Source organism: Tympanuchus pallidicinctus, unplaced genomic scaffold (assembly GCF_026119805.1).
Source record: "Tympanuchus pallidicinctus isolate F22 unplaced genomic scaffold, pur_lepc_1.0 scaffold1, whole genome shotgun sequence".
NCBI lineage: Eukaryota > Metazoa > Chordata > Aves > Galliformes > Phasianidae > Tympanuchus > Tympanuchus pallidicinctus.
In genome coordinates this window covers 78,639,232-78,650,611 of record NW_026294618.1, presented here as the reverse complement: position 1 = coordinate 78,650,611, position 11,380 = coordinate 78,639,232, and the positions used below count along the sequence as shown (strand labels likewise).

The window sequence follows — 11,380 nt, the reverse complement described above, 5'->3', positions numbered from 1 at the left end:
AAAACACACTACAAATAATTGCATATTGATTGATTTTCCACTGTTTGAGATTTCATCTGTTTCTTCTCAGTCTGTTGCACAATTTGCCAAGCGGCAGAGAACTGTTAAGCAATGTATCCAGGTGGGAATTAAAACTCAAGAAGATACTCAAGGCTGCCAGCGTACAAACTCATTGTGTAGCTGGGAGAACCACGTACACTTGACCACTGTGTCTGTTTGCCCCTTTCTCTGGCCGTCTCACAGAGGCAAAGCTCAGCCTCTTCGCACAAGTTACAGAATGCATCTTTTTCCTTGTCCCCCTCACATAAGAAGAAATGGCTGTGAGGTGGGATCTCAAAGGCAGTGATTGCCTAACAGACGCTGAACGAACTCCAGCTCAGTACCTAAAACCTGTCCTGCCTTCCCAGCAGGATGCAAGCAGGTGGGACAAGGCAGCTTTATTGAGCATGCAAATAACAGATTCATTTTCAAAAAAGCAGTAAGGATTGCCTGTTACTGCAGTCTAATAGTATGAACGTGTGTAATAGTTCTTTTGGCTTCTCATTCCAAACAGACAATTAGATTTATTTCTATTTTCCTCAGAAAAGCGCCCGTGTCTGTTTTTGGAGATTGAGGAGCTGGCAGACTCCTCTACTCAAATGTAGTACAATGTTGCCACCTACAAGGCACATTTTCCTTTGCTCCTTTGCCAATATAAGTAAGTTGTACATTAAAGGAAACACCCAGCTGAGTGCTTATTTCATCTTTGTTAGTTTAGTCTGTGGTCTCCCCTCATCAGATAATTACAATTTTCCATAATGTGCTGAATTTCATAAAGTACGGTGGTTTTGTGGTATCAGCTCCTGTCCAATAGGAGCCAAGTTAAGACTATCGTGTGTCACAGAAACTAGGGAACTAAATCTGTTATTCCAAGGTGAGAGAGCAGTACTTGAGCTACCAAATTATACATTTTCTTTGGCTGTCTGCCATCTGTCTAACTGAATCAAAGCCAAAAGCTTTTAGCAGGAGAAAATGCATGGCACTTTTCACGCTGTTTACCAGAGAAAGAACACCAGGAGCTGCCCCAAGAGGGAGGGGAGACAATCTCATGGTGTGATTGTTTATTCCCATTTTACATATGATGTGTTGGTTTTTCCTCCCATTATCTGTTCAGCAGCTTAAAGGTCTGTTGTTTACACAGCTGTGTCTGAGGGTTAGTCAAGCAGGCTTCATGAATGTTTGGAAAGCAAATGAGACACAAGTTTTATTATTATTATTTTTTTAAATCAAGATGAGCCTACGTCTACAAGCTTCTAATTTCTTTCATACACTATTAACCATTTAGTAAACAGGTTGTTTTTGAAAGTGGTTTCAGCAAGTATTTGGACCAAATATGATAGGAAATGGACTTGCTATTTCATACTGTTGCTTGTTTTGTGTTTTTTGCTGTTGCTAGAAAACGTAAAATATCCCTCTATCTAAGGCACTCAGGTAAAGTAATTTCATCAGGTTGATACAACTGTTAAATTAGCAGCCTGGAAGACAGAATCTATCTGCTGCTAGATGCAGCATGAAGTATTTGTCAGAAATAGATTCATAGATCTTAATGTAAGTTTGATCTAACAATATGCTTCAGTATGTGACCAACGCAAAAATGCGCATTAGCATTACAGGATTCAGTGGGTAATTAGGACATTAGTATGTAGTTAGACTCTAGCATACACATTTATTTATCTAGGTAACAGTCTGAGATAAAGCCTTAAAATAAATTTACCCGATGAGATCTTTTCTACCTCATACTTATCTCTTAATTGCGCACAGAATCAGTGATGTAGTTGTTAAAGTGGAAAAGTGGGAATCATTACAAAATCATGACTTCTAAAACTTCAGCAAAGACTCGAGTGACTGAGCATGAGTAACACACTTTCTGAGCTCCATTTTCAGAAATAAAGTAAAAATGTATTGGTATGTGCCTACAGTCAAGGTGTAATCTTACAGATTTCTCAACTGACTCCACATGTGGCAATCTACACCACCTAATGCGTGTGTGCAGTGCATTACAGACACAGGTACATACGTATGCAATTCAGCAAGCAGTAAAAGTGATGCATGTTTACAAATGGTATCTGAGACCACGTCCTCATAGATGACGGAAACTCAGATTGTGACATAGCTCAACCACCTCCCTGGGGAGCCTATTCCAGTGCTTAGCGCCCCTTTCTGTAAAGAAGTTTTCCCTGACATCCACCTAAACACACCCTGGCGCAACTTGAGGCCATTTCCCCTCATCCTGTCACCTGTTGGGGTTCCTGCTCCAGCTATCTTCCTTTTTTCATTCCTGTAAGCCTGAATTTTTATCATGGGATTTTGTAGAAGTTTCAGCTTGTCAGTCAGCTGTCTATGGTATTTCACAGGCAACATCTTGAGTGCTGCTGAGTGCTGTATTCAACAATCTAAATACTTGTTGCACTTGGGTCACAGATATTTCAACCTTGTTTACAAGTCAGTGATACCACAAAATAGTCACAGCTTTTTAAGTTCTGAAGTCTGCATCCAGCAGAGTCAGTTTTTTTAAAGCGTTCAGAAGCTGCAACTGACTACAGTGTAAGAAGAAAACAGAAAAATACCAAGATTCACATTCCAGAGGGGGGAAAATGTGCAAGTTAATTCCTTTGTTAATTGTTCTCTGTTGCTCCCTATACTGAATTGCTTCTAGAACAGTCTAGAAAACTGGAGGCAAATCCGTGAGTTCAAAGTTTGTCCTTAAAGAGTGTATTTGCAGTAGTATTTGCAACATCCAGAACACCTGAATGAGACCTCACAAATCTTTGAAGATGGACACTGAGGAAAAACAGGACAAAAGATGGAGTAAAATGTGCAAAGGGTGCACAGGCATCGACAATTCAGTGTTTAGGCTTTCCTAATCACCTTTTCTGAGGCCTCACATTGGTAATATTTAATGCTATGAGAAGACCACTATATACGAAGTTTATTTTTAATCATATTCTCCCTTGAACATTGCCTAAGAATACCAAGAGGTCATTGTGAAGAATAAAAAATAAAAAGAATAAAAAATCACTCATGCTGTACAGTTGATGTCATATCACATTTCATTGTCACAGCACAGCAAATATGAGATTGTTTGATCTTAACTGCTCCAGGTGTTATTACCAAGGCTGTTGGTATAAAAAACTTTAACAGGTACTTCTGGTATATTTTCACTGCTAACGATGCATTGCAAATATTATTTAGTCCTAGACGCAGCTTCTCTCATGCACACATATTAAGGACAACAAAGTTTTAGTTTTCTCTTATTTACACAAGAATTTCTACCAACTTTTCCTTTGCACGGGTTACTTATTCACTGAAAATCATGCCAAGCATTCAAAAATCTGCTGGTATTTTACCTGGTGAGGTACGGAATCGACACTGTCCGGTCATGGGATCGTACTCCTGGTTTTCATCAGAACACAGGCACAGGAAAGAACCATCGACGTTTTCACAGAGGGCTTCGCCACATACCCCGCTCAGCATTTCACATTCATTCACATCTGGGTGAAAAGGCAGAAACATAAATCAATTCAAAGCCACTACTGACAGTTTATTCTTTTATCTGCTGTATCTGTGCCAATATTGTCTGCCAGATTTCAGATATGATCTCTGGGGAAGGATTAAAGCCTCACTAATACCTAAGTGGGCTCATAAACAAGTAGTTAGGCCCTTTGAAATAAAGGTACATGAAAGCTACTGTGCAGTTTATAAAAATATTGGTGCTGTTTGGGTCTGCTTGTAAACTGGAACACCAGTTTTCTTTTGTTTCTTTTTGGGAGGGTTGCTTTTTCATTTCTAAATACTTTATTTTCTCAGCACTGTTTCCTTGAGCTTTAAGATTCTCGTTTCATTTGTTTCCTTAAAAGAGCTACTACAACCAAACTTGTTCTCTTTATTATCAAACTTCCAGTAAATGCAGGGAGTGAAATAAGTGCTGTGATACAGACTGCGCTACAAAAAGACAGTTCACTTTTCATCTCAAAATCCCATTTTTCCAGTGAACATCCACTGAACAATGAAATCTCTGCCTGCACTTCCACTGCATATGTTCTGTATCTGTGTGAGTCCCCACAGGCTGCTCTGCAGCCCACAAGGGTTATTTTCCTAGACAAATTCCCTCTCCCACCTTCAGATGCTCCAAAGTGATAACTATGACTGGCCAACTATTAAACAAACAGAAAAATCCACATATTTTTAACATGGACTCCACATACCTACTAATTAGTCTACCCTGAAATGCTTACTGTTGATGGGAGTGTTGTCTGCTGTTTAAAGAAAGGTCACCAAATACTCTCAGTATGACTTTATTCCCTTTTACACTGTGAAAGTTTACCACTGAAAACTAGTGTTTCTACTAGTGGCAGAATCTGAAAGTTATAATTTCTTCATTATGGTTCAGAAATATCTATAATTGAGTGCAGTCTAAAGTGTAATTTGTGAGGCAGTCTTTTATCCTTTTTGCAGAATGAATGAAAATCTACTCTTGTGATCGAACACTGCTTTGTATTTGTTTATTTTTTATAAATACGCATTTTAACTTTGAAGAACGTTGCCTGGCCAGGAACTTACATTTTTCCTAAAATTCTTCTGCTAAATAACCTTCATTGAAATGTATAAACATTTTACAATTGTCCGCCGTATTTCCAGGACTGTGTGTATATTAAAGAAGGTAAGAACTGAAAGACTGAGTTTCGTCCTAATTCTGTCTTGAAGAAATTGTTTAATGAGTACCTTTCCTTGACCTGGTACTAATTTTCTATTAGAAACTTGTGCTGCCTCAGACACTTGTTAGGACCAACCACTGCTATTAACAACAGACAGAGACACCTATTACTTAAAAAGAAACGGGTGCTATTTACACATGTATGAAAATCTCACATCTTTTCATGGTGATGGGTGTCTTTCCTGGGGCTTGAAGTCAATGTTAAAATATGTTCAAACACAGTGTGCCTAGGGAGGCGTGCCATCTAATTCAGTCTGCATGTACCACATGCCAGACTTTATTTCCTGTAGGAGGTACTACAGAGTTCTGGTTATTCAGTTGAGAGACTAAACAGATGTTGCATTTAAGTAGACTAAAGCATTAAATTCACTCTGTCAGGATTTATACCTGAGCATGGTTCTGACATTCAGAAACAGCATGTTTTCTTGTGTTTTTATCTTTTTCTAGGAGAGAAAATGAGTGATTGAACTTATTTACAGTTGGTTTCTGTACAGTTCCAGTAACAAGTTCTCCCCACATGGCTAAACAGTTATATTTCCACCTGGCACAGTGTTCAGTGAGCAAAGCACAGCTCAACTTTATTTTGTTAGCACATGACACAACTTCAGTAAAAATGATGAAAAAAGGAAATACGTTCTTGTCAGGAAATGCATTTTGCTTATCAGCTGCTTTTTACTTGCTAGAACCTTACAAGAGAGACCACTTGCAAGTGGGAACTCACCTGTACACCCTTGCCCATCCTGTGAGTCCTGATAGCCCTGGTAACAGAGGCAGCGGTAGGAGCCATCCATGTTTTCACAGAACCCGTGGCTGCCGCACACTGTGCCATTCACACATTCATCAACGTCTGCAAAGAAGTATTTAACATCAGCCATGTGACAATCAAAACAGACATTCATGAGGAATGCAGGAAAGCAACTAAAGGGCTGCTTTTGCAAACAGATAGCTGTAATGCCTCTGCACAGCAGAAAGGAATACATGAAGGACAGACCCGAAATCCTCAAGTGAAGTAGGAAAACAGAAGATTTTGGGAATTGTTTCACTGTTAATTTCACTGGAAATGCCTCATGTCAGACAATGATTTTCTTTCAACCGCCTCACACGTGTTTCACCAACCTGCCCAACCTTGGCATGAGGCTACATAGCACAGAATAAGACACAGTTTAAACGCAACCATCTCTGCATTTCCTACAGGTTCTGCCAGCGTAGTGTTACACAGTCAACAGCATACGTGAAACTGAACCCCTCGTGCAAGAAGTGCTCAAGAGTATGGTTACATTCCTTTTGCAGAAGTGCTGAACGCAGGCCAAAGAGTTTATGTGGGACTGAGAAGTGCTGAACATATCTCATTCTGGGACTTGGCACAGAAGAAAATTTTGTGGTGCATGTGTAAGTGGCAAATATCCACAGCATTCACCTTCTGGTTTTAATCCTCAATGTTTACACATATGAATAAACTTATGTAGGTAGGCAAAGTAATTACAATGCCGGCATGCTTTCTATACCAGCCCTTTCATTTGCAGTTCCCATTTGTGGTTTACTGGTCTTACAAGTCACTGCATGAGTAAGTCTGTTCTTGACTCAGCTGCCCACCAACCTGTAATGAAGCAGAGCTCTTTGTGACAGAATGTGGTTTATTTTTGTAAGTGCATTACAAGTGCTAGGAATATATTGTTTTTATCTTCACTTGAATCAAGACCTAAAACCAAGGCTATGACCATCTGTGGTCATTTAAGATGTCATTGTGTGTTTTTCAGAAGGAAGAACATTAGCTCAAAAAACTGAGAACCTGCCAAGATACTAGGATCAGTACCTTCTGCTTTCTGAATTCCTCTGCAGTTTGAAGTGGAGAAGTTGTTGCTAAATTTCTTTCCTAGAATTCATTGTGACTGGTCAGTAGGGTTGCTGTTCACCCAAAATTATGTTCTCTGCTGTGCCTCTGAGATAATAACATTTTAAATGGTAAAAAAAAAAAAAGTGACTCACTTTTGATTTACCTAGTTATTAGCTAGATCATTAATCCTGCTTATTAGAGCAGACCATGTGATGGAGCCTACCACTACTGTACCTTGAGCCTTAGGCACTCACTGAACTCAAGGGCTTGGTAGGACTGAACCCTGCATTGACACAGAGGATGTGTTTGAACAGGTGAGCAGCACTTTTTGACAGGTTTAGAACTGCATATCAATTTTCAAGACCAGAAGAGAGATCCACAACATATAGCCTGGATTCTTAAATTAATAAGTTAAAAAAATACCTCTGGTTGTTCTTTTTTACTGAATAAATTGTGGAACTGTACTTTACATAAAGGCCTCTAATATAATTTTAAGGTTGTGTAAGTGAAGGAAAACTCACCTCTCACTGAATTGATCCACTGGTTAACAACATTCAGCTAAAATGCAAATTTCATGCAAAAACTAGATGTACTAAATATTCTGAAATCTTTCAGACATTCATGAATATGATCAATTGTATTTTAAAAACACTTGCAGATGGAACTTGTGGAATATTTTATTTGTTTTGTTGGTTTTGTCAGTAGAAGTTTTTATGAGCTTCACGTCTTGATTTATTAAACAGACAAAATAATTAATTCTATAAAGTGCAATTTGTATTTGGCAAAGAATACAATTGCTACTATGTTTATTCTGAAAGAACTGAATGTGAAAATTAGAGTCAAGGTCAAGTATTCCAATGATGGAATAGTGAAACGATGCATATAGAGTTACTGGGAGAGTGGAGATAAAACTTGTACACCAGCAGTTACAGTTGTGTTTTTGTGAACCTTCACTTTTGCTACTGAGCACTAGACCTGCATGACACATTTCAGGTTAATTTTTAGTCTCATGACCATCTGGAGTTTCATATATCTGGTAAAAAAAAAGAAAAGTCTTAACACTATATCTTTTATACAGAAAACCCTGTTAGGGGAATTCAAATTGAGTAAGCAGTGGTGGATTGACAGCCAGGAATTTAAGAAAACAGACAATAATGCAGTGCTTGTATTTTTAGTGGCCAGCTATAGTTTAATAACAGACGTTCCTGAGCCACAGGACGTTCACACTGCTGAAAGCCCAGACAGGAGAGACTACAACTGGGGATTTTGGAATTACATGAATTATAGTGTTTCTTTTACTGAATACCTAGATATTAAAGAAAACAGATAGGAGAATGGATTGTGCTCTTCAATAAACTAAGGTCATTGACTAAGGTCATTGAAAATCTGCAGAAACAAAATTTGGGATTGTAGCAGGTGTCCTAATATAGTATAAATAGTACATACTATATCCGCAGGAGATGGCTTTGTTTTTAAAAAAGTACACAGTCTGAACATGACTGGATCTTTCAGTGCATGGGAAATTACAGAGAAGGTCCAAGCACCAAATATTTTTCCTTGTCTAGACAGCTCACTCAAAGGATGCTTGTTTTACAGCCGGAAAGGGCATTTGTTCCTTTAATGACGCTGTAAAGCATGAGCCTTGTAATTGGCAATTCTCTTGCTATATAGAGACAGAGCAAGGGAAAAAATTAAATATGAAATAAATACATCCTATGTCTATGCAGTGACTAAAATAGCTCTCTAATTATAATTGTTTTAGAATGCATGACTCAGTGCTGCCTGGTATAACCAAAACTCCTTTGGTCTAAAATCATAGAGGTGTAAAGAAAGGCAGTGCTCATGCACTCAAGCCTGATCCTACTCAACTCAACAAGCCGTTGCTGTTTTCTGCCAATGTGAACAAGGTGAAGGCATATTTAACCTCAGGCACAAATATTTAAATCTCACTGGTATCAATTTACATTGCAAAATTTCTGTCAGGTCAGTTTTGTATGCTGCTTAGAAGAACAGCTGTGGTTCTGAGACTTCGAGGGCTGTCCTTAACACTCCCAAGTTAAAATCAGAACAATGAATATCTGAATAAAGAAAGATTGGTCATCGGTCATCTGGAGGCAATGATTGAAATATTGTGATATGGTAAGATAGACTCTTGTTTTTCCCTTTGTGTTCCTATTTCTTTAGTGTCCTGTTAAAAAGCAGTTGTTGCCCTAACACTTCTCTAATCAGGAAACGTTAAGAAAGTTGGTGAAGTTTGTGATTATTCTTTATTCATTGTGACACAAAGCTCACAGGGGCACTCTGGAGATGAATGCCTGAATCCAAATTTGGCAAAAGCTTTCTTACCTCAGTATTTAATCAGAGACTTGATGAAAATTAAGTTGCCTACTGCATAAAATTTGCAAGATGGCAACTGAGGGCAAACAGACATTGGAAAGCTCTAAAGGAATATGTAAGTTATTTTGGAATGCCTGCTGATGCTGACACTGGGGCTATGGGCTTGGAGCAGAGAGAGGGAAAAGTGAGGGAGCCACTGAGAAAGATGAGATTTGACATGAAAACAGAAAGAAGCGCTTGGTGCAGGGCATTGACTTCAGCATCAGAGAACCTCTAAGTTGAGTTTTTGCCAACACAGTTGACTAGCAACCAGCTGAGTAAGGTATCTTTATAGGAACCCCAGAGAGCTCCACAGGGAGCTATGGAGTGCTCTAAGAGCCTCCTGTTCTGAGAGCACGGCACAGTGAAATTGCTGAGCCTGGGGCCATGAAGCGGTGAAATGTCACCACCACAACAAAACTTTGTCTACACCATGGAAGCAGACACAGTCTGCACAGCTGTTCAGTTTGCTTTGGCCATAGCCGTAAAAACTCCATACCAGAACTGAACCACATAGGCTTCTCACTGTTTTATGTTGTTATTGTTTCTGACTCTTCAAAGAATTATTAAATTCATACAAAAACAGCTTGGAGATACAGAAAATCTGTTCTCCAGGTACGGAAAAGCATCCAAATCCAGCAAAATTTCCTCAACTTCTTTCTCTGATGGCATAAACAGTTATCCTCACTCACTTCACTGGAGATAAATTCAGAGGCACCTTGTGTAAAGAACAGTAGCTTCTACAGATTGAAGCCACATCCTTTCTCAGTACCTGGAATGTCACACATTCTTTGTTTCTAACCTTATTGTTTCTTTTTGCAAGCTGACTCTTGAAACTGACATCAAAACCAAATATTAACTAAGCAGTGAATGTTAATTAAGCACTAAAGTAATCAGTGCTTCCCTTAAATGATTTTCTTCGACTCTAGAAATGTTATTACTGAAATGACAGAATGGAGAAACTAGTTACAGTAAAAAATGAGTGCTGCTGCTTCAGAAGACTAGAAGTACCTCTGTTTCACCAAGTTATTAAAATACTTTTCCAAGTGCTGAAGTCTGATCTGTATTCCATACACACCAATTACTTGTGAAGCACAGTGACCTGGTTTTGTATTTTTTTTATTCTTCACTAAAAATGTTCCAAAACTACTCATGCTCCTGGAAACGGATCTATCTGCTGATTTCATCCCTTTCTATTTAGTAAAACCCAGGCTTTTAAATTTTAATGGAGATTATCTATGTACTGCTGTCTCATATGTGATAGTAACTCTTCACTAAGAACTACTTTTTAACTGTCAGAGATCAAGACAGGATTCAGTTTCTGGTCTGCCCCCTAAAATCAGACTTCTTAAGTTGTGTTTCTTGTATTTCTGTTCAGCATTGTCTCTTTTAATTTCTGAGAGTTTGACTCCACAAGGCTGGTATATGTTCTTCTAACTGATTTGGAAAAAATGTTTGGTTTCTACTAAAAGCAAGCTACATTCTTCTCTCTTTCTTTTTTTACAACTATGTTGAACAGTGAGGCAAAACACCTGCTGCTACTTTTCTTGCTGAGAAACCGAAGGTGTTTAACCATATCCTACATAAAGAGAGGGTAAAATGTATATGTGCTGTCAAAAGAGTCTAAGAACATGATTGTTAGCAACTGGTTACCAGAAAAGTTGGAAATTGCCCCATTGCTTGAAATCATACAATACTAGCGTCTCCATCTGTCACTGGGCCTATTCAGAGTCATCCTCTCTAGTCTAATTGCCAGGCTTTTCTATAATGTTATGATAAATAAATAAATATTTAGAGATGAAAAAGCAACAAAATATCTACAGGAGTTTTTTGTTATCAGCAATAAGTAATGCACAAATAGTGTGTTTGATGTCATGCTGTATCTAAAAATGTAGAACACATTCTCTTACATCAGCATAGCAATATTCCCTTACCAATTTAATTTCCTTATCAAATTACTTTAACAAGTTCAGCTCGAATAATAATTCTGTCTTTCCTCTGCTAAACATAGAGTGAGTAAATGTTACAGAAGTTTCCAAGCACCCTCTCCATAGAAGGAAGAGTCTTTGCGTTAGACCTAAGCAAACTGATGAGAAGAGCTGGCCCATGGAAAATCAATCACATGAGAATTTATTGGCTTATAATCTAGGATAGGGAACAGCTTGCTTATGTTTTGGATGTTGGGGATCCACTACTGCAAGGTTTTAACACTGAGCTATCCCTGCCCAGATCACCTTCTCTGTGTGCATCCTGCTGATCTACTACAGCATATACAGACTTTCTCCTCTTCAGAATTATTACTTTCCACACAAGGTTTCCTGCCTTGAAAAATCCTTTCATCCATAAGCAAAGCCATTCTTCATCCAGTTAGGGGAATTTACATTTTCTGCAGTATCACCATCACAAAACCACGTATC

General features: G+C 38.5%; 1 protein-coding gene across 8 annotated transcripts in view; it reads right to left on the bottom strand.

Annotated features, from left to right (window-relative positions):
• LTBP1 (latent transforming growth factor beta binding protein 1) overlaps positions 1–11,380 on the bottom strand; it is a 176,232-nt gene that overhangs the window by 23,186 nt on the left and 141,666 nt on the right. For all 8 annotated transcript variants that reach the window (XM_052684049.1, XM_052684031.1, XM_052684021.1 and 5 more), the window contains 2 exons: positions 5,475–5,600; positions 3,387–3,530 (listed from right to left, as the gene is read on the bottom strand). In XM_052684049.1, the coding sequence (XP_052540009.1) occupies positions 3,387–3,530; positions 5,475–5,600 (270 nt within the window). The remainder of the gene's footprint in view (positions 1–3,386; positions 3,531–5,474; positions 5,601–11,380) is intronic.